Source organism: Antedon mediterranea, chromosome 10 (genome assembly GCF_964355755.1).
Source record: "Antedon mediterranea chromosome 10, ecAntMedi1.1, whole genome shotgun sequence".
NCBI classification, from domain to species: domain Eukaryota; kingdom Metazoa; phylum Echinodermata; class Crinoidea; order Comatulida; family Antedonidae; genus Antedon; species Antedon mediterranea.
Window position 1 is genome coordinate 23,915,993 of NC_092679.1, and position 24,019 is coordinate 23,940,011.

At 32.6% G+C, this 24,019-nt stretch overlaps 2 protein-coding genes across 4 annotated transcripts; one reads left to right on the forward strand and one right to left on the reverse strand.

Annotated features, from left to right (window-relative positions):
- Positions 1-73: 73 nt before the first annotated feature.
- Positions 74-8,018, reverse strand: LOC140060657 (peptidyl-prolyl cis-trans isomerase FKBP3-like). Its single transcript, XM_072106959.1, has 7 exons — positions 7,885-8,018; positions 7,228-7,329; positions 7,021-7,131; positions 6,743-6,881; positions 6,024-6,088; positions 3,933-4,027; positions 74-3,186 (listed from the first exon to the last, which is right to left on the reverse strand). Exons 1-7 carry the CDS (start codon positions 7,990-7,992, stop codon positions 3,132-3,134), a joined length of 675 nt encoding a protein of 224 aa, XP_071963060.1. The 5' UTR covers positions 7,993-8,018; the 3' UTR covers positions 74-3,131.
- A 150-nt stretch (positions 8,019-8,168) lies between these two features.
- LOC140059871 (axin interactor, dorsalization-associated protein-like) lies at positions 8,169-15,504 on the forward strand. Of its 3 annotated transcripts, none has more exons than XM_072105835.1 (11): positions 8,169-8,183; positions 9,262-9,393; positions 9,671-9,734; positions 9,997-10,050; positions 10,513-10,567; positions 10,654-10,720; positions 11,373-11,518; positions 12,029-12,151; positions 12,465-12,587; positions 13,095-13,212; positions 13,486-15,504. In XM_072105835.1, the coding sequence occupies exons 2-11, from the start codon at positions 9,287-9,289 to the stop codon at positions 13,580-13,582; spliced, it is 954 nt and encodes a 317-aa protein (XP_071961936.1). In that variant the 5' UTR covers positions 8,169-8,183; positions 9,262-9,286; the 3' UTR covers positions 13,583-15,504. The 3 variants fall into 3 exon arrangements, with proteins under 3 accessions (XP_071961936.1, XP_071961934.1, XP_071961933.1); XM_072105833.1 differs by lacking the exon at positions 8,169-8,183 and adding an exon at positions 8,188-8,210; XM_072105832.1 differs by lacking the exon at positions 8,169-8,183 and having other exon boundaries at positions 8,821-9,393.
- Positions 15,505-24,019: the final 8,515 nt, after the last annotated feature.

Sequence of the window (24,019 nt, forward strand, 5' to 3'; positions counted from 1 at the left end):
CTAGTTTGACGAAAAAAGTGTGAGGTGCCCATACATGGGCACATCACATTTGTTTTGTCACATAAAGTTTGATTGTGTAGACAGAGCTTTAAGGCGTATTACAAAGAAATATACACACACGACCCTAACAAAACTTAATTTTTACGATATGATCATTTTGAATAATTGTGTAAACATATGGCAACTACTACAAATCAATGCATACATTCTTTCTTTATTGAATATAAACGCAACACATTATCGTAAATACATTTAATACAACTTTTCCTTTGATCCTCAAATGTTAACAAACCGTAAATATAATAATAATACCGTAAATAACACCATATCTTGTTAAGTACTACCGAATAATTTTTCCAAAATAAAACATTTACATGCTGTTTGGGTCACCATTATATATAAATAGCTGAATAAAAGATACCAGGGTTACCAAGAGAAAGTGGCTTTCATCATGGTCAAACGTGCATGCAATCTATTATTTTATATAGGCACGGTTGCCCGTGAGCATAGCTACTTTATGGTGTAAATCGTGCGTTCAATTCCTGGTTTTCTATTGACACTGGCGATCATCACTTAACAGCGCCGATAAATAATAACTCGAATGTGAACATACAAAAACGATTTAAGGAGAACGGTTGACAGTTTCGATAGAAAACGAAGAATTCAACGTATAGAGGACCGCTTTGCTTTAAAAAAAAACCAGTACAGTCAACCGTACCGATAGAAAATAACAAATTACACTATTATGACAAACAAATTTTTAGGTGAAAATAATCTTCAATAACGAAGTAAGTTTGATTCCAACTACAGTACATACAGCATACTGCGTCTAACTCAATAAATCCACATTTCTAAACAAAATGAAATTATTAAAACTATTACATCACACACACAATTATTACGATGTAATGGTATTTAATGGTAACTAGTATTTTAAAAATTCTCAAAATGTTATAAATTATCAAATAGATCGACCGTTGAATTCTCAAAACGTCTCGTTATTTAGAGTTACACTCGGATTATTTTATCTTCTGGTAAATAATAGGTAGTTTTTCTCGAAAAATAAATCTAATTTCGTTTATATGATATGATATAATTTGGTCCTCAAATAGTTAAAACCATTTAATAAAAACATTAAAAATTAATAAAAGGATATATAATATCGCAATTCCATTTAAAATCTAAAATCGAGATACAGTAATAATATACACTAGTATATATAGGGGCATTCCACAGTAATTGCGATATCAGTTGAACAATTTCAAAAATTGTTTTATAGGCCTATCATCAAGTTGGACATTTTTAGAAAATAGATACATTGAATTATAATGAATCAAAAAAATAATAATTGATACTTCAGAATATATTTCATGTCAAAAGACTGAAAATGCAGATTTTATGTTAGACATTATAATATATTAGAATATTACCTACAGTATGTTAGATGTACTTGATTTGTGATTGGTTTTAGAAAATTTCCTTTGAATTTCATAATCATAAAGTATTATTCCAAGTAATAAACACCTTCCTAATAGCATTTCAATATTTCCACATTAGTCATTTCTTTAGGAATACTTTATAACATAATTAATGTCGATATAATATTGAGTCTATCAATCAGGAATTCTTGACATAATTCACTTCGTTACGGATGATACACAATGTTGTAATCAACCTATCTTTGTCCTGATGATGAAAATTAATGTTGAAATATTAGAACCATAAGGAATATTCCAGACATATGTCTGATGTTGACAACAAGTGGACTTTTCGGTGATATAATTAATGTTGAATTGAATTCATCAGGAAATATTTTTGACATAATTATGTATGTGTTTAGCAGACTAGTGGACCATACAAGACTGAACACAGTAAAAAAAGATGAATTTAAAATCTGCCATGTTCTTTTAAATTATACCAATTCGGTAACGTAACTTATTGTTTATTTTACTGCAGTTACTGCAGTTACTACATTGTGTTTCCTCCATTATCTGTTACTGCAACTATAGCAAGAATTATTGGGCACATCATTATCAGTGATTGCAGTAAAATCATGCTTACATAAATGAACCATAAGATCTTGACATCTCAATAAAATCTAAAGTCCATACCTTGTAATGGCATTACAAGAAGTCAGTATAACATTTCCGTTTCCATCATTGACAGTTTGGATTGAATTTTTGAACTGTGACCTTTAAATAGGTCAGGTTGTCCTCTAAAGTATGTTAGCATTAGCATGTTATTTGGGCCTAGGCCTGTTAAAGTATTATCAGGAGCCTGCAGTGTATGATATATAGACTGTGCACCTGACTACTATCAATAACTGCTGCAGAGTTTAATGGCCATTAAACATGGGTCAACAATAAATACAAAGTTGCTTTGAATGGAAAATCAAAATTCAATATAGGTAAAACATTTTAAGTATTTTACTTAAGTCAATAAATATTAACAATTTCCTCAAAGTGCAATTCACTTTGATAGAATTCTTAAAATGTACTGTAAGGTTTTTAGAAAGTTTTTCCTTTTACTGAAGTGTTATATTGATGAATACGGCCTCTAGACTTAAAAAATAAGCTCCAGTGGCCATATTCCCTTAAATACCAATAATTTCACTTAATTCAGTGGATATTTAAGAATTTCCCTTAAGTAGGTTTTACAAAATGTCTGTATCCACCAAACACACTTTAGTGAGATATTTTCCTTAAGTATTCACTTAAGTCAATAAATAAGAATTTTTCTTAACCTAAGTGTGAATGGTAAATACAACCAAATGCAGAATTTAAACTCTCTTTGCAAAAAACCTTGACAATTTCTTCCATTGATAAACTTGACCAAGACTATTTTTTTTTTATGTGTTTTTGATTATTGGTCACAGATGACAAATGTTTTCATTTATTTTTAACTGTGAAATTTGTGTTACATTTGACCGATTTCGATAGTGTTCGAACCCTTGCATTCAATGCTTCCATTAATTTTTAATATATGCCTCACTTTCTTTAAGCTTGAGAAGTTGTCTAGACTAATAACAGTATATTATTGGTACGTGGATGATATATCATTCGTGACACTTTGATTGCATCCCTTGAAATTAGTTAATACCGCATACAAATGAAACAAGAGATGAATGTAGATCAATTAATTGCTTCAAGCTCCACCTCAAATGTTAGCCTAGAATTAGGCGGGATCCTGGAAACTTCAATTAAGGAAATCAATAATAAAAAAATATATATATAAAAAAAGGTTTCTCCTGCATTAGTATTCTAACAAGTTTTGGTTCAAGGTTCTAGCAAGAATTTGACTTAATATTAGTAAAAAAATAATATTTGGCAAAAATGGCGTTTCATACATAATACTTGAGCTGGAATTGCAATGCTGCCCAACATAAGAGAGACTTAGGCAAGTCAAATCATATAAAACCGTTTGGGGGCATTATTTCCCTATGCTATAATACACAGTGCCTTCTTGTGTTGCAACAAGGCTAATTATTCATGGCGTTTTCAAAATTTCAATAGAAAATAATTTTAAAATAATTAAAATATTAAAAAATAATTTATAAAAATGTTATTATTTTATTAATATTACTGTATTATTCATTGTTACTAAGTTTATTCAAAAAAATATTACAAGGCTAAATTAAAACAATATTTAAAAAAAAATTTACGAAAAAGTAGAGTTTAGTCCCACAGGGCACGGAAAATGATAGTTTGGCCTTGTGCCAACCACCAGTATTACTTGCACTCACTAGGGTAAGTTTCAATTGTAGGTAACACGCCCTTTATTTACCTAAGTTTTCAGGCTATAACAACAAAATTGGCAATTATGGGATTTCACAAGAAAATCAAATATGCATTATACAGTACAGAATAATTTGCAAAAATAATTTAAAAGAAGAACATTTGTTACAAATTAATTGATAGAATCAAAAAGGATACTTTCCTTCAATTCCCTTGGCACCGTACGCCCACTCTGGTTCAATCACAATCTCTGCTCGCTCACGGATTCCCATCGTTAACAACGCTTCATCCCACTATTAAAAAAAAACATTTCAACTAATTAATTGAATCATTCTCAGGAATAATAATAATATTTTGCTCTTCCCAATGATCTAAAATCCATCAATAATCAATATATTTTTAACATTAAACTAAAAAGTATCTCATCTTTGATATTCCTATCTGATTTTATATATTGCGGTTTTATGATATTGTTGCTCTTTACTTTATATTACCTTTTTTACATTTTATATGTCATTTTTTATTATATCTTTCACATTTCCATATGTCCTTCTTATGATCCTTGTTCACTTTCAAATCTCAGATTTCTTTTGCAATGGATTCCATTGGAAATAAATTGACATGTCGATTTTGTCCTTGCATCCATTCACTTTGGTTTCATTCAATTTTAATATTCCAATTGTTGTATTTTTTCTTTGTTATGTATTTTAAATGTATTAATTGTCCCAATTCACAAGAGTGGTCCCAAAAAACTAATCTGTAACTATCGTCCTATTTCGTTATTGCCTACTATGTCTAAGATTTTTGAGCGCATTGTGCATGATGGTTTGTCATCACATGTTGCTAATGCTTTAAGTCCTAGGCAGCATGGTTTTGTCTCTGGGAGATCATGTCAAACCAACCTCGCACTGCTTCTTGCTACATCATACGATGCAATTAACAGCAAGAAGCAGTGCGATGTGATTTACACTGATTTCTCTAAGGCTTTTGATTCCGTTTCCCATGATTTGCTTATTTTTAAACTTTCAAAATTTGGTTTATCCGGTTCACTGTTAAGTTGGTTTAAAAGCTATTTAACTAATAGACAACAGCGTGTTGTCATTGGGGGAGAGACATCTGATTGGCTCCCTGTGTTATCGGGCGTTCCGCAGGGCTCGATCCTGGGCCCGCTTTTGTTTAATTTATTTATCAACGATCTTCCTTTAAAATTTAATCATTCCGAGTCTCTTTTATTTGCTGACGATCTGAAATTGTTTAAAGTGATTACCACTCCACAGGATGCTTTTTCACTTCAGGAGGATCTGGATGGTCTCGTGGAATGGACGGAGAAGTGGGGGATAAAACTTAATGCTAATAAATGCAAATATTTATCTATAACACTTAAAAAAAGGCCTGTGCTCTTCAATTATAATCTGAGTGGACATGATCTTGAGATGGTTTATGTATGGAAAGATTTAGGTATTTTTATTGATAGTAAATTAAATTTTTGTTCACATATTAATCATGTGTTGTCAAAAGCTAATAGAATGATGGGCTTAATATGGAGAAATTGTAGGTTTATGAACGACGGCAGGGCACTTTTATCTTTATACAAATCTATTATACGTCCTCACCTTGAATATTGTTCCGCAATTTTCAATTCAATTTCTCCATGTCAGGCCCGTCGAATCGACACTGTTCAACGGAAGTTTGTTCGATTCCTGTCTTATAACTGTGTTAATTTTGCCTTTTCCATTGATTCTGTCAGCAATCGTCGAACGATATCTGATATGGTTTTTTTATATAATATTTTAAATTCTAAATATGACTGTTCATTAATTTCACTATTTAGTTTAAATGTTCCTGGTCGTACACGAAATAGACATTTATTGCATATTCCTTTTAGCCGTGTCGACTGTACTAAGAGGGGACTTTTTCATAGACTACCTTATACATTTAATAATCTAAATAGCAATCATATCGATATTTTTAATGATAGACTTGGTTATTTTAAGAGGACGATGATGTGTTCACTTCTTGAACAGTCTGCATAACCTGTTTTAATTGAAATTTTTTATGGCATGCCAATCTATGTTTTCTATATATATATATATATATATTTTATCTGTATTTTATTGTTAACCGTTTTTGATGTTGTATTGTTTTATGTTTCAAACCTGTTAGTGGCGGTATTTATCGCTGTTGGTTTTGATTGAATAAAATAAAAAATAAAATAAAAATAAAAAGTATTGTTGAATGGATGCTAAATGAATAAATAAATAAATAAAAAGAATGAATGCAAAAACTCACCCCACGAATGACTTTTCCTGTTCCAACTTTAAACCGTAGTGCTTGTGCATTCTTCTTCTTTCGACCTACATTTAAAAATAAAGTATTATAAATTTTATTATTATATAATATGTTTTAATATTATTCTGATACATTTCAAATATATTTAGGTGAGTCTCTATGTTCATTCTAAACGTAGTTAGCTGTGCTGTTAAGTGTGGTTTTAAGTAGGACTCAAAGCAACGACATAAGAACAATGCACCAATCACAAGCGACAGTTTGGACGATCCATTGCATCTGATTGGTCAAATTACTTGTCTGGCCGTTACCTCCTTGCATCCTAGTGTGAACAAAGTTTTAGGAGCTTATCGTACTAAGCCCTGGCATTTGTGTGGTGGTAGGGTGGCCAGTTCCTTTCCAGACCGCCTTTTCCTCAACAAGGTACTCATTTTTAGATGAATGAACTGGTTGTTCTTATCTAACCAGGTCAAAGTCCACGGCAACTAATGTCTCGGGTGAAAAACACACCGATGAGAGGCCTGATTTTGTTTTGAGATGTTCCAAGTTGTTATGGTGCCTGTATCTATTACACTGGTATTAAACTGACCTATCATAGTAATCAAATAACACGCAAGTATGTTTCTCCCGAAATTTCTCACGGCTCGCATATATGAAAACGGAGATCAAACTTGGTTACAAGTTGTAACAATTTATGAAGATGTGAAAAGGGTATTAGTTACCTGTTACTATATTGGTATCAAAGACCGTTCCATCGTCCAGTTTTCCTGTATACCAGACGTGTACAGTGTCTCCCTTGTGGGGTAAACTCCTGTCATCTCCTTTCTTCAATATACGTTTTTTGTATCTTGGAGGCTCTTTCTAAAAATTGAAATACAGTCAACACACCTGCCAACATTTGGGAATAAGATATAGGAACACAAAAAGTGTTTAAATGCAAACTTAAATAATTACTAAATTGTAATTCAACTGAAAATGAGATAATATAATATATCAATACTTTGGCCTCAGGAACTTTTTCAACAACAACTTTTTCTGTCACTTTCAGCTCTTCTGTTGCCTTGGTAACCTCTGCTACTTCCTCCTCTTCTTCATTACCACTTTTGAAAGCCTAAAAAAAAATATTTTCTTAAACCATCTTAAATCTAAACTCAATACCAGGGTTTCTTTCAATGAAATGTATAAAGCATGTGAACTGCAAATTTACCTTGGTTTCAAAGAGTTCATTGTATATAACTACAAGAGCTTCTTTTTTGAACGCTTTTGCAATATTTTTGGTGGCACCAAGCATCTTTTTCTCACCTAAAAACTATAGAAAGAAATGGAATTATAAATTAAATAAGATTAAGAAACCAATTGTTAAACAGTAGCAACAATGTAAAATTCGATCAAACAAGTATCCACAACGCATCATCAAGGCACAATGTAAAGCTACTGTAGATGATAGAAAAACAGGGCATTTAAATGCAGAATTTGACAGAGTTGATAGGCTATAGAATAAATTACTGTACTATTCTATATAATAATTAATAGTAATATGCAATGATTGATGATTGACTGCTGTGCTGGGATCAAACAAAAATTATCAAACATGTTTCATTAAAAAAAAAACAAGCAAACAATGGCTAGTTTTAAAGTTACACTACAGTAAATTTAAAATCATAGTTGGTGTTGGTTGATAAGCAAAGACCCACAAAATCATAGAAGGACGAAACGACCTAGTTTATCACAGTCACCTAGCCACACCGAGTCGTAAAGTCCCACACATCAACTTTACCTATCAATTTTAGCCTACAATTCTGGGCCTAGGCCTAGCTAGGTTTAAACTAAAATGTCTCATATATAAACTAGATCTAACAAGGACCTTTCTTGCAGCATGTTCCTGAATAAAAATAATTATATCTTTTTTTCCAACATCATCTGAGTTAATTTCATCAGAGGACCACTTTCGTTCAACATCTGCACAAGCCATGCTTCTTTTTTTAGAGAATGTTTAGTCTAGACGTGTTGTAGCTGTTTATTGACAATTACGTGAACTTGATGTATGCGATGCTTGTTTATAAAACGCTTCTACGGCTGTGTGTGATAGGCTATAAAGTTTTGGGGTGAGTAAATAATTACAAACGAACATATATTAAATACCCTGGATACAAACAACTTCCGGTATGACATTTCACTCTTTTTTGTTAGGTTTGTTTACATGTTTTGCTATATGATAAGCAAGTTATGCAAAATATCGTTTCTTTTAATAATGGCAAAGTATAATGATCAGGTTTTTCTACTAGACCTAGGCCTAGGCTAGGCTATTAATTATTATTGTATGCATGATGACGTTTTAGGCCAAGCTAGCCTAGTAGCTAGCCTAGCCTAGCCTAATAGGGCCCTAGCTAGTAGGCCTAGGCTAGTTAGTACAGCCAGCCGGGAAGCCTAGCCCTCCCTAGCTAGGCCTAGCTAGTAGCTAGGCCTACTAGCCTAGGCTAGACCTACTAGGCCTACTACTACTACTAGCCCTACTAGGCTATAGGCCTAGTAGTACTATTAGTAGGCTGGCGCACCCTGCTGGCCTATATTGTAGTGTAGAGTAGTACTACTAGTAGTAGGCTAGTCTAGGCCCTCTCTTCTACATGCTGAAGAAGGGCTAGCTAGGATAGGAAGGAGGCCTAGCCTATGACCTAACTAGGTCTATACTAGGCCTAGAGTAGTACTACTACTAAGTAAGCCTATTTATTAGTAGTATTAATTACTCCGCTAGGCTATAGAGACTAGGCTAGGCCAGGTCAGGAGAGAGCCTTCTTTTCTAGCTAGAGTAGATAGGGCCTAGCTAGGCTAGATAAATTAGATTAGAGTCTACTACTACAGGCCTACTTATATATAGGTCTGGTGTGCCTGGCTAGGCTAGGTCTGTTCTCTTTTCTAGGTACATGCATACTACTATATTATTATTATATTTATCCAGCTTCCCAGACCGTTGACAGATGCTGCAGTCCTAGATAGAAAGCCCATCAGCTTTCATTAGAAAACTTCATATTCATTTTTTTGTCTTTTATGACGTGTAAACTGACTTTGGGGTTGGGTCAACCGGCTCAGCTACAGTGATTAAGTTCACTTAGGTTGACCCTCGTCTACCCAATTTCATTTTTTTAAATATGTATAGGCCTATACTCAAATAGACCGAATAAATAATGAAATGAAATTAAATCCATGCCTTAGAATAATTAGTATAATTTTTTGTTTTTTTCAGCCACTGAATTCAAGATAAAAACACAATGTCTGATATTAGTAAATTAATATCAAATTGGAATGCATCTTTTACAAAAGGAACTGATTTTGATAGTTGGGGACAGGTAGTAGAGGCTGTGGATGAATATGACATGTTGGTATCATTTTATCTGTATATTTTCATTGTTAAAGCTTGGTTCACACAACACAAGCAAGTTGATCAGGACTGTTCTATTACTTGAGATTGGACAAATCACTTTTCGCGTTTTTGATTATTTTGTATGTTTATGATTTTGTGAATGGAAATAAAAAGAAAGAAAGAAAGTTTAATAATGAAGCCTAGGCATAGAGGACACCATATTGTGTTTCTCTTTTGAAATGTTTAACACAATTTCTTTATTATTTAATCATTTTGTTCTTTATTTGTTTAGGCTTTCAAAACAATTACTCAAAGAAGCATCTCCAGATTCTATAATCTTTTCAGAAAAGCAAAAGGTTAGTTAGTGTAACTGTACACCTTGTTAATTGTGTGTATATTACTTTGGTTTAGATCAAAGCACACCCGCTGTTAATAATCAGTAGGTCTAGTATATAACTTCACAAATACTTATCAATGTCAATGTGCTTTGTATATGGAGTTATTGTATATGAATAAATCAGTTGTAGCAAATGTAATCTCAGAATTCACTAAGATTCATAAACTCTTGTTGAAAACTCTCTAATTCTGTATATTCTCTCTTTTTTTTTCGTTCAATAGAAAACTTTACTCAAAATATCTGGAAGTTTGAAATTACGTAAGGAAGCTATTAATGTAAGAATTTGATTTATTTCGATACCATAAAGGATCTTGTCAAAGGTCAAGCGCCTTCAGCCTGCCACGTTTCGATACCATACAGGAAGAACATACTCAAACAAAACCAAACAAAAACCACATTTGCATGGTTTCATGAATAGCCTAAATTCTTACATCACAGGTTCCTAACTAAGGGAGTGGAGCTGTAACATGCTTTCCTTCCAATCCCAAGTTCCATGGTTGAATCCTGACGTACTTCCAATCCTGACCTAGTGCCAGGGTTGTAACTTATGACTCTTTTAACTCCACTCCCGAACCCTCTATTGAGTCTTGGTTTATAAGCATGTTGAATTATACAAATAGTTTATCCATCCTGTAATTGGCGAGTTACTCACTTTTAGATGCATACAAAAGGTTTTTGAAACAATCTAACAATTTTTTTTTTCTGGTATAAGGAATAATTTCTTTTTCTTTTTCAAGAATCCAAACAGTGCTAATGGAATATCACTGGAGGATATGAAAAAAGTCCAAAAAAGTATGTATTGTCTATATTTAAACTGTTTTAAATAATTTTTTCTTATCCACACATACATAGTTTATACTGATGTTTTTTGGTTATAGCTCTTGCAGATATTATGTCAAGCAATCAGAAGGAATTTCCAATCCATGTACCTGCATCTACTACAAGGTAGAGTACTGTAATAATAGGTACTTTCCAATTTGTACCAGTCGACTACGACCCATGTGGACGTGAACTTCGCGCACGTTCACACAAAAGTCCCTATTGTCATTACAACTACTCCTCTCATCATTAAATTACACTCTGTTATTATCAATGATGATAATAATAAGCACACCACTAATATCATACCACGCATAGATAAATCTAGGGTAATAGTTGGAGAGAGTGCACTCGTCCCATGGCTCCATACATTTTAAAGTTAAGTTTAGCACTTAATTTTACCCCCACCCCCACAATTACTGTTACAAAATCTTGATTACACCTCTGCCACCATCATTTATACTGTACATTATTGTTACCATCAATGCTATTGTATGCAAATATTATTCAATATATGTGCAGCTAAAAATACTAAGTAAGTAAGTATAGCATAAAGGCCAATTTACACAGACGAGTGGTAACGGTAATAAAATCTATTTTATTCCTTATGACCATTTACACAAAACATAGAGAGAAGACGGACAGTTGCCGCTCAGGATAGATACAGATTCTACGTGGGACAAGCTACGCTGTTTTCCATTTACCGTTACAGCTCGTCTGTGTAAATTATTGCAAGAATTCTCTTCCAATTTTCATAGATGTTATCTTATCATTGTAGACCACCAAAAGTGAAAAAAGGATTTGATCTCGAGTTGGATGACAGCGAAAATGAAGATGAGGAATTTGAAGATGAGGATGACGACGAGGATGAACATCATCACAAATCTTCAATTTCAAAAACTGGCGGTGAAGGCACGCTTAAAGGTAACAAAGCTCAACATCTAGTTGGTTGCCACGGTGTAATAGTTCACACTGGTCTAGCCATGTATAAAACATACAGGACATAAAGCAACCCGCATATCAAACTTACCTAATTTACATGTGAATGTCGAGTCAGTGACCGAGCGGTTAAGACAGGGTACTGCAATCGACAGCCATAATATCGGCACAGGTTCAAGGCTCTCAATGATCATAGTTCTTGTAGTACAAGATAAGAAAAGTAAAAACTAGAGGTCCAGTGTAAGGATCTGGCTTGTGTACACTTAAAAAACCTAGTGCATCTTTTAGAAAAATCATGGTGGTGGGAGGATGGGTCAGTGGCCTGCCCTGGTCTTCTGGTCTATTTCAGTCGTTATCACTTCTTGGGGGTAACACATCGTGTTGTTGGAATTATTTTGTTGCCTCAAGAGAGACTATGATATTTCCCAATGGATGAAAGGAACTAATGACATGTGAATTGATGATATCTTTTCTCAATTTGATTTCCTTACACAGGATCTTTGCTACGGATGATTCCTCCTGAAGCAGGTGCAACAAGGCTGACGGTGGCAATTGATAAAATTGGTTTTAAAGATGCTTTAGTTTACATAGATCCTTTTATTGTCATTTCAGTTAAAGGTAATTTCTTATACTACTTTTTTTGTTTTTCCTTTGTATTCCCTCACAGCCTTTTATCATTTCTTCGGAATTTTAATCATATATCATTGAATTAAATTTTATTTCAATATATATCTTTCTTTGAAACAGAAATTACTGATTTTGTTCATTCTCTTTTTTGTGTTTTATTTTTCACTTGTTATGTTTAAAGACATAAAAAGAAAATCAATTAAAATCCTTTTTTTATAAAAAAATCTTACAATAATGAATAAATGTTTCGCAAGTACACAAAGTTTTGATACAGTTTTTAATCATTAACTCTTCCATACTGTAGATGTCAGTGGTGTAGCTGTGACTGCCGTCCAATCTACTCCAACATCAATTAAAAAAGAGGATCCTTACGTATTATTTGGAGTTGATGTGGAAATTCAAAAATATATAGAAAAACTACCAAAAGGTATTATTATTATTATTTATTGCCAAAAACCAGTTACAAACAAACAAAACACAGAAACTAAGGGAGTAGGCAGGAACCTAAAAGTGAACCTAATCACTATAACAAGAGTTCAGGTTCCGTACTCCCAAAGTAACAACAATTGTTTGATTGGCAATGGTAATGATTGTTGGCAATCTTGGTGGCAACAACTATGCCTGTTTTATGATAGGAGAAATTATTTGTGCGAATCCAACATTTTGCAAAGATGCTCATGATTGTGTGACAATTCATTTCTGAGCTCTGATTGGTTGCGCAAATTTTCGCTTTGCTTTCTTAAAATTTAACGTTAAGAGTAGGTTCTTTTAAGATTAAACTAATTAATTTTTTCAATCTTGAAAATGTTTGCAGTTAAGTTTTTGTAGAGACAACTAGCATATGTGTTTGGTTCTTCTTTATTTGCCTGTCTGTTTTCTATTGGCAGAAATCTTGAATAAGCTAATAACATTTACATTTTATTTTATTTTGCAGGCTCAGCAATATTCTTTGAATTTAAACATTACAAGCCAAAGAAGCGCATTACAAGTACAAAATGTTTTGCTTTTCTTGAGATGGATGAGATTAAGGAGGGACCAATGGTAGTGGAATTGTAAGTTAAATTCATGTACCCCATTTAAACTAAACGAGTGTTATTGTGTTTTGTTTCTTTTTTTTTATATTTTTTAAATTCTTGTACATAATTTTGTGGCACTGTGGCTTGGTGGTTGACATGCTTGCTTAGCAATCCCATGGTCCAAATCTTGGAACTGTTCACTTCTATCTTAGCCTTGTATGAAACTGGAGAGCATTTTGGAAAGCATGGGTTTCCCATCCTGTAGTTGGCATATGCTATATTTGCTGAATACTCTATATTTCTTTTCAGATACAAAAAACCAACAGATTACAAAAGAAAGAAATTAAACCTTTTGACAAACAAGCCATTATATCTTCATCTATTCCTAACGTTACACACCGATTGATGAACCATTAAGCCTTAAATCTACACTATCAAACTTTTTGTGACAAAATAATGTGATATGGCCATATATGGTATGACGTCATAACAATACGATATTTTGGCATATCACTACCCTATTTGGACACACTTTTTTGTCAAACTAGTTTGTTAGTGTAGATCCTTTGATGCCTTGAATCAACAGTATTCTTGAAACAGACAATGAAACCTGCAGAGGTAACGAAGGCAAACTTTTATTTTGTCATAATACTGTCATTGCTGAAAATGAACTTCAAATCGAAACAAGACAGATGTCTCAATTCCTGTACATGCAGGACTCACAGCTGTCAACTTGATACTAAACTACAATTTCTTGAGATAGACTAATGAATTAGTACTGTATTTATTAAATAATGCATTATCATATGGGCTAATTAATAGTAACAATAACTTGGTATATTAATCCGTCGTATACATGGCTACTTTTTACAATGGGCGTAGATCGTTCACTGGTATTTAACTGTATTCAAAGTTGATTAAATCTTTGTAGTTATTAATGCATTTTGAAACTGTACATTCCATTCTGTATATATATTTGTCTTTTTATTAATTTTTTATGTATTTAGTGTAGAAATGTACTATTCGATCAAAATTTACTTTGTTGTTTAGAAACAATCTATACTGTAGTTTGGCAATCTATCAACAGGACACTGAGCTCGCCTTGCCAAGATAGCTGTTAACAGTCCTTTGATCTTATGTATAACTGCGACAAACACCAACAATACTGTACTATGTACATATCATTCTTCGCGGTGCGCACTGTATGTTAAGGGGCGTGGAACTGATTATGTCGCAGCCAAAGATAAACCCTTTGATCTCCGTAGTTCATCATCCTGTGGTTAGATTTCCTTGGTATGATTGTTATTCTATTTAAAAGGCTAAAATACTTGCAAAATCTAATTTGTCAACACCATTATTACAACAATACGTTTTGTCATCATAATTGTTATGATTCATTAAGTAGATTTGTATTATACACGAAGGGGTTAGAGCTCCTATATAATACTGTAAAACCTCGAAAAGCTCCCTCTCTGGTTTGCAAAAGCAATCTCGGAAAGAAGCACCAATATGTATAACAGTGCCTACAGACCATACCTGTTGATTTTCAAGAAAATTGATATTATATTATTATTATTATATTAGTGACGTTACAAATCTTAATATTTAACTCATTCATTAATTAGCTTGTTTAGCCGCATTTCAATGTAATTTGTTGTAGTAGGTATACATGTAATGTGTTCTGTATTAAAATATTAGTATAATACTGTAGTATAATAATGTACAGTTACATTCATTTTCATAAAAAGTTTTTAAATCAACTTCGGTTCCGTTGGGTTTTTCTATAACTCTAAAGCGTGGTTCCCACTAGCGACGCAACACAATGGGGAAGATGGTATTGTTAGTCATACGCGGTGAACACGCCAAAAATTAAATTTAAAAATTAAGTTTTTATTTTGTTAATCTTTATTAAAAAGTCAAATTATGTAAAGATACAATTTTCCGGTCGGGAATATAGAAGCTCCCTCCTTTAGTTTACAAAAGTATAAATCTCGAAATAAACCACCTGTGGAAAGAGAAGCTTATCCGTTGAAAAGAAGCCACCGTACCCAAGAGTACTAAAAAATGAGGAACACATTAAATAGTTTGTTTGCAAATGAGTGTGCACATTTTTTTAACAAAGAGTAAATTATATGTGCTACACTATTGCACAGTATTTAGATAGAATGATATAATTAAGTGGTGTATTGTGCCTCAAAATAATTATGAAAAATAAAGATGATTAAATGAAACTTTGAATAGACCATTTTGTGGTGGTTTTTCACTTTTACCAAGAACAAAACAATTAATGTTTTCAATTATTAAAATGAGACAAAATAAACAGTTAAAGTTACCAAAACCCATGGGTTTCAGACAATGGTCATTTTTTTTCAAAATTGTCCTTGCTCAGCCCCAATCATGGTGGGGGAAGTGAAGACTCTTATATCATGTTTCAAAATACTTCAGACCTTGCAGAAACCAAAAACCAAAATGATCAGTTAGCTCAGTCGCCTGAGCGTCGTGTTAGCAACACGTATGTCGTGGGTTCGATTCCCACGCTGGTCGGTGGAATAGAGTTAAGGCTATGCGAGCCACTGTCTTTGGGGTTCACAGATCAAACGTCCCACTTTCCACCACACACCATGAGGCGACAACATCAATGCATCTGGTGATGTGGTGGGAACGACCCCAAAAGGCTGTGGCAGGGCCTTAGTGCTGAGGCAGGGAGAGCACATTTACCATCTTTTTTTTTTTTTTTTTGGTTCTCGCTAACTGCTTTGATGTTTTGAATTTAATGCTTAGCGCCCTCAATTTAATTTAATGTATAAAAAAAGGAATTCATTCTCTTCGTTTCGCGTTTAGAAGAGAATTTATATCTCATCGTAGTTTGGTATGCCGTGCGTTTGTTATGCAAAGAGTGTACACATGTACAGTGGGGAAGATGCTATTGTTAGACATTTAGCAGCGTTACTAAAGTGCAATAGCTTTAAATTAAGCTAGAACAAGACAATAGCAATGGTGAAGACGATTATGATTTCAATATCATGTAATGTAAGATTATTAGGTTATATGCATGATATGCATATAACCTCTTGATTCTGTCAGAATCTTTATTTATTTATTTATTTATTTATTAGGTTATATGCATGATATGCATATAACCTCTTGATTCTGTCAGAATCTTTATTTATTTATTTATTTATTAGGTTATATGCATTATCATGCATATAACCTCTTGATTCTGTCAAAATCTTTATTTATTTATTTATTCTTTCCTTAGCACTATTTTGTCCGTGAATTATCTTGATATCAGTTTCATCTATCTAAGTCAATTTTTCAGAGTATATTCCTTATGGCCAGGAATCGATGTGGTTATATTTTCACGATGCGTAATCAAAAATTACGCGGTCTACGCGCGATTTTACGAAATCACGTTTGTAATCACATCTTCACAAGCATGAATCACAATTAAACAAAATTTGGTACTCATAAATTTCAGGTCATATTTCATCATATGGCAATACAATTACGTGCGTAGCGCATATAACGCTTGCGTACGCGCGCTTAAAATGTTCAAAATTGTCAAAATTTATTTTCGATGAAATTAGAGTACGTTTCAGGCAATTTTAAGCGTTTAAAAAATTGCCATGAGTGCGCAGATTTTTGCACGCGCACTGCGCGTTATACGTTAATGCGCACTCTTTTTGTCCGATTTCGGTTGTACAACCTTTCTTTAATAATATCATCATATTTTATTCACTTTTCAACGCGTAATTGCCTTATACGAGCACGTCAAAAGTGACAGGCTACGCACGTGTAAGTTAACAAAATGGTGAAAATATGCTAAATTTTAAAATTAATATAGATCGTCAGAATGCTCGGGAACACATATTTTTTATTTCATTTTCTTGAAGTGTATGTATCTTATGTATGATTTATTATTAAACTAAGGGAACAAAAGTTGATTAAGCCATAATTAATTGCATATTAAATTAAAAAAAATTCATTTCGACAATCAAACAAATTATGACATTTTCTTAGGCCAAAATAACAAACTTAACATTAACTTTCTTCCTTCAAAAATTCATATATTAAAGTTAAAAGTATGTAGTTTGACAGTGCATCATTTGTATACATTTTAAAGATGTCATCATGGTAAAAAATTATAATTCATTTCGGTATGTAATAATCTATTTGCATCAAAGTGGTTACTGCATAGTAAATACAAGGAGGAATTTTTCTACAACTTTTAGTCAGTTGTGTACGGCTCGGTGGTCTGTGCTCGTGTCTATGGCATTCAAGGTACCGAGATCGAGTCTCACCGTGGGAAACGAAATAAGTTTTTTTTTTTATTATCCATATTTTTTGTTCAAATTTATTTCTTAGTGTATAGATTATACACATGATTTATAATGAAATCTAGATAAAAATTAACTGATGTCTTTATTATTATGTAACAACAAATGTGGTTTATGACATTATACGCATATGGATCATTGATCGGATTGTGATACCGGCTATGGTGTTCGCGTTAGCAAGGTCCTATCATATATTATAAATAATTAAAGATTCTGAGAAAATCAATCAATCAATATATCTTTTAAAAATCAATTATCTTTATTTAAATCAATGCATATAACCTATAATTCGTCATAGTGACGAATTAAATCTAGTTTATTTATTCTTTCCTTAGCACTATTTGTCCGTCAATTATCTTGATATCAGTTTCATCTAACTAAGTCAATTTTTCAGAGTATATTCCTTATGGCCAGGAATCGATGTGGTTATGTTTTCACGGTGCGCAATCAAACATTACGCGGTCTACGCGCGATTTAACGAAATCACGTTTGTAATCATATCTTCACAAGCATGAATCACTTTTAAACAAAATTTGGTACTCATAAATTTCAGGTCATATTTCATCATATGGCAATACAATTACGTGCGTAGCGCATATAACGCATGCGTACGCGCGCTTAAAATGTTCAAAATTGTCAGAATTTATTTTCGATGAAATTAGAGTACGTTTCAGGCAATTTTAGGCGTTTAAAAATTGCCATAAGTGCGCAGATTTTTGCACGCGCACTGCGCGTCAAACGTTATTGCGCACTGTTTTTGTCCGATTACTGTTGTATAACCTTTCTTTAACAATATCATCATATTGTATTAACTTTTCAACGCCAAACAGCGTTATACGAGTACGTCAAAAGTGACAGGCTACGCACGTGTAAGTTAACAAAATGGTGAAAATATGCTAAATTTTAAAATTAATATATATCGTTAGAATGCTCGGGAACACCGATTTTTTATTTCATTTTCTTGAAGTGTATGTATCATATGTATGATTTATTATCAAATAAAGAGAACAAAAGTTGATTAAGTCATCATTAATGGCATATTAAATTTACAAAAATTAATTTCGACAATCAAACAAATTATACAATTTTCTTAGGCCGAAATAACAAACTTAACATTAACTTTCTTTCTTAAGAAGTTCATATATTAAAGTTAAAAGTATATAGTTTGACAGTGCATCATTTTTAAAAATCTTTAAAGATGTCATCATAGTAAAACATTATAATTCATTACGGTATGTAATAATCTATCTGCACCAAAGTGGTTACTGCATAGTAAATACACGGAGGAATATTTCCATATTTTTTAGTCAGTTGTGTATGGCTCGGTGGTCTTTGCTCGTGTCTATAGCATTTAAGGTACCGAGTTCGAGTCTCACCTTGGGAAACGAAACAAAATAAGATTTTTTTTTATTATCCGTATTGTTTGTTCAATTGTATTTCTTAGTGTATAGATTACACAAAATGTGGTTTATGACATTATATACGCAGAAGGATCTTTGATCGGATTATGATACCGGCTATTGTATTTGCGTTAGCAAGATCCTATCATATATTATAAATAACTAAAGATTCTGAGAAAATCAATCAATCAAAATATCTTAAATCAATCAATTATCTTTATTTAAATCAATGCATATAACCTATAATTCGTCATAGTGACGAATTAAATCTAGTTTATTGGTTATCCGCCTCAAGCGGATAACCTTTGTTATTGTAGTGTTACTTTTTTTTTTTATTATTCTTCTTTCTTTCTCCGATTTTGTGTACGCGTTTTCTCTTGAACGTGTTAACATAACATTTTGTAACTTGGTCAACATATAGACAATTAACTGAAGATGTACTGCGAAGCTTTTTGACAATGTCAGATCCGCGTAGCGTAAGTTACGCGCGATTTTCTGAAAATCTTAAATCGGTCATAACTTCGAAACCGATAAATATTTTTTAACGAAATTTTCAGCCACGTTTTCTTCACATCAATGGCTAACTTTTTCGCTCTTCAGCAAATTTTTGAACACTAGAAAGTCTGCGCGTAAACTGCGTTTGAAATTTTAAAATGCTCCTAATTTGTGCACGCTGTTTCTCTGTAACGCGTTAACATAACATTTTGTAACTTGTTCAACATATAGACATTTTACTGAAGTTGTCCAGCCAAGCTTTTTGACGATGTCAGAGCCGCGTAGCGTAAGTTACGCGTGATTTTCTGAAAATCTTAAATTGGTTATAACTTCGAAACAAATGAATATTTTTTAACGTCATTTTCAGCCACGTTTGCTTCACATCAATAGTTAACTTTTTTAACGCTATCGCAATTTGTAACATTAGAAAGTGCGCGCGTAAATGGCGTTTGAAATTTTAAAATGCTTCAAATCAATTTCTGATTAAATTAGAGCACGATTCAGGTCATTTTAAGCGTTTAAAAAATTGCCACTGGTGCGCACATTTTTACGCGCGCACGGCGCAGGGAACAGGTATGAGCATTTCTTTTACACGATTTGTGTTTTTAAATCTTCTGTTAACAATTTTACGTTATTTTATTCACTTTTCAACTTGAAATGGCGTTCTACGAGCACGTTAAACATGACAGGTTGCGCACGAAAACGTCAACAAATTGTGAAAATGTTCCAAAATATGTCTACTTTTAAAAATGACACAGTTCATCAGAATGCAAGGTTACCCCCATTTTTTATTTTAATTTCTTGCAGTGTATGAATCATAGGTCTGATTTATTATAGTGTTGAATGCTAAAACGTGTTTGATGGCTACATTATTTGCATATTAAATATAATTTTTGAAATATTTATCATCAAACAAACATAAACTTATTCAAAGAGCAAAACAATAAACATAACATTTATCTTTTTTCTTTACATGTTAATATATAAAACTTGAAAGTATGTACTTTCATAAAATATCAGCGTTTAAAATTTTTGAAGATTTCATCATAGTAAAATTTATGATTTAAGTTTGATATGTAATAATCAACTTGCATCGAGGGGGTTCACGACATACCGAATGAACGAGGACTCTTTCTTCGGATTTTCGTCAGCAGGTGGTCATATGGCTCGATGTGTAATGCAACCGACTTTGGTATCAGAGGTACCGGGTTCGAGTCCCGTCACGGGAAAACAATTAATTAAAAGGGTTTAGTTGGTTATTACACTGAGAGGGCAGTTTTAATTTTGAATAGCCTACTTTTTTTGGAAAAGTCATAACTTGGAAGTACTTGAATACGCAAGATACGCTTTGTTGCTGGCGGATAACCAAACTCGTCCTCAAGTGACGAGTTTAAGTTCTAGTTTATTTATTCTTTCCTTAGCACTATTTTGTCCGTGAATTATCTTGATATCAGTTTCATCTATTTAAGTCAATTTTTCAGAGTATATTCCTTATGGCCAGGAATCGATGTGGTTATATTTTCACGATGCGTAATCAAAAATTACGCGGTCTACGCGCGATTTTACGAAATCACGTTTGTAATCATATCTTCACAAGCATGAATCACAATTAAACAAAATTTGGTACTCATAAATTTCAGGTCATATTTCATCATATGGCAATACAATTACGTGCGTAGCGCATATAACGCTTGCGTACGCGCGCTTAAAATGTTCAAAATTGTCAAAATTTATTTTCGATGAAATTAGAGTACGTTTCAGGCAATTTTAAGCGTTTAAAAAATTGCCATGAGTGCGCAGATTTTTGCACGCGCACTGCGCGTTATACGTTAATGCGCACTCTTTTTGTCCGATTTCGGTTGTACAACCTTTCTTTAATAATATCATCATATTTTATTCACTTTTCAACGCGTAATTGCCTTATACGAGCACGTCAAAAGTGACAGGCTACGCACGTGTAAGTTAACAAAATGGTGAAAATATGCTAAATTTTAAAATTAATATAGATCGTCAGAATGCTCGGGAACACATATTTTTTATTTCATTTTCTTGAAGTGTATGTATCTTATGTATGATTTATTATTAAACTAAGGGAACAAAAGTTGATTAAGCCATAATTAATTGCATATTAAATTTAAAAAAATTCATTTCGACAATCAAACAAATTATGACATTTTCTTAGGCCAAAATAACAAACTTAACATTAACTTTCTTCCTCCAAAAGTTCATATATTAAAGTTAAAAGTATATAGTTTGACAGTGCATCATTTTTGTACATTTTTAGAGATGTCATCATAGTAAAAAATTATAATTCATTGCGGTATGTAATAATCTATCTGCACCAAAGTGGTTACTGCATAGTAAATACACGGAGGAATTTTTCTACAATTTTTAGACAGTTGTGTATGGCTCGGTGGTGTGTGCTCGTGTCTATGGCACTCAAGGTACCGAGATCGAGTCTCACCTTGGGAAACGAAATAAGATTTTTTTTTTATTATCCGTATTGTTTGTTCAAATTTATTTCTTAGTGTATATATTATACACATGATTTATAATGAAATCTAGATAAAAAATAACTTATGTCTTTATTATTATGTAACAGCAAATGTGGTTTATGACATTATACGCAGAGGGATCTTTGATCGGATTGTGATACCGGCTATTGTATTCGCGTTAGCAAGGTCCTATCATATATTATAAATAATTAAAGAATCTGAGAAAATCAATGAATCAAAATATCTTTTAAAAATCAATTATCTTTATTAAAATCAATGCATATAACCTATAATTCGTCATAGTGACGAATTAAATCTAGTTTATTTATTTATTTATTTATTTATTTATTCTTTCCTTAGCACTATTTGTCCGTCAATTATCTTGGCATCGGTTTTATCTATCTAAGTCAATTTTTCAGAGTATATTCCTTATGGCCAGGAATCGATGTGGTTATGTTTTCACGGTGCGCAATCAAAAATTACGCGGTCTACGCGCGATTTAACAAAATCACGTTTGTAATCATATCTTCACAAACATGAATCACTTTTAAACAAAATTTGGTACTCATAAATTTCAGGTCATATTTCATCATATGGCAATACAATTACGTGCGTAGCGCATATAACGCATGCGTACGCGCGCTTAAAATGTTGAAAATTGTCAGAATTTATTTTCGATGAAATTAGAGTACGTTTCAGGCAATTTTTAGCGTTTAAAAAATTGCCATGAGTGCGCAGATTTTTGCACGCGCACTGCGCGTCAAACGTTAATGCGCACTGTTTGTGTCTGATTACTGTTGTATAACCTTACTTTAATAATATCATCATATTTTATTCACTTTTCAACGCGAAACAGCGTTATACGAGCACGTCAAAAGTGACGGGCTACGCACGTGTAAGTTAACAAAATGGTGAAAATATGCTAAATTTTAAAATTAAAATATATCGTTAGAATGCTCGGGAACACCTATTTTTTATTTAATTTTCTTGAAGTGTATGTATCATATGTATGATTTATTATGAAATTAGAAGAACAAAAGTTGATTAAGTCATCATTAATGGCATATTAAATTTAACAAAATTAATTTCGACAATCAAACAAATTATAACATTTTCTTAGGCCAAAATAACAAACTTAACGTTAACTTTCTTCCTTAAGAAGTTCATATATTAAAGTTAAAAGTATATAGTTTGACAGTGCATCATTTTTTTAAATTTTTAAAGATGTCATCATAGTAAAACATTATAATTCATTGCGGTATGTAATAATCTATCTGCACCAAAGTGGTTACTGCATAGTAAATACACGGAGGAATTTTTCTCCAAGTTTTATTCAGTTGTGTATGGCTCGATGGTCTGTGCTCGTGTCAATGGCATTCAAGGTACCGAGTTCGAGTCTCACCTTGGGAAACGAAATAAGATTTTTTTTTTATTATCCGTATTGTTCAAATTTATTTCTTAGTGTATAGATTATACACATGATTTATAATGAAATCTAGATAAAAAGTTACTTTATGTCTTTTTTATTATGTAACAACAAATGCGGTTTATGACATTATACGCAGAGGGATCTTTGATCGGATTGTGATACCGGCTATGGTGTTCGCGTTAGCAAGGTCCTATCATATATTATAAATAATTAAAGATTCTGAGAAAATCAATCAATCAATATATCTTTTAAAAATCAATTATCTTTATTTAAATCAATGCATATAACCTATAATTCGTCATAGTGACGAATTAAATCTAGTTTATTTATTCTTTCCTTAGCACTATTTGTCCGTCAATTATCTTGATATCAGTTTCATCTAACTAAGTCAATTTTTCAGAGTATATTCCTTATGGCCAGGAATCGATGTGGTTATGTTTTCACGGTGCGCAATCAAACATTACGCGGTCTACGCGCGATTTAACGAAATCACGTTTGTAATCATATCTTCACAATCATGAATCACTTTTAAACAAAATTTGGTACTCATAAATTTCAGGTCATATTTCATCATATGGCAATACAATTACGTGCGTAGCGCATATAACGCATGCGTACGCGCGCTTAAAATGTTCAAAATTGTCAGAATTTATTTTCGATGAAATTAGAGTGCGTTTCAGGCAATTT

Excerpts from the sequence above, each read along its gene's own strand:
- LOC140059871 (XM_072105835.1), top strand. The coding sequence starts at position 9,287 with ATGTCTGATATTAGTAAATTAATATCAAATTGGAATGCATCTTTTACA. Across the intron at positions 9,735-9,996 it reads TCTTTTCAGAAAAGCAAAAG|AAAACTTTACTCAAAATATC; the intron begins GTTAGTTAGTGT and ends TTCGTTCAATAG. Across the intron at positions 12,152-12,464 it reads TATTGTCATTTCAGTTAAAG|ATGTCAGTGGTGTAGCTGTG; the intron begins GTAATTTCTTAT and ends TCCATACTGTAG.
- LOC140060657 (XM_072106959.1), bottom strand. The coding sequence starts at position 7,992 with ATGGCTTGTGCAGATGTTGAACGAAAGTGGTCCTCTGATGAAATTAAC. Across the intron at positions 4,028-6,023 it reads CAGGAAAAGTCATTCGTGGG|TGGGATGAAGCGTTGTTAAC; the intron begins GTGAGTTTTTGC and ends TTTTTTTAATAG. Across the intron at positions 3,187-3,932 it reads GCCAAGGGAATTGAAGGAAA|GATCCCGCCTAATTCTAGGC; the intron begins GTATCCTTTTTG and ends TGAAGTTTCCAG.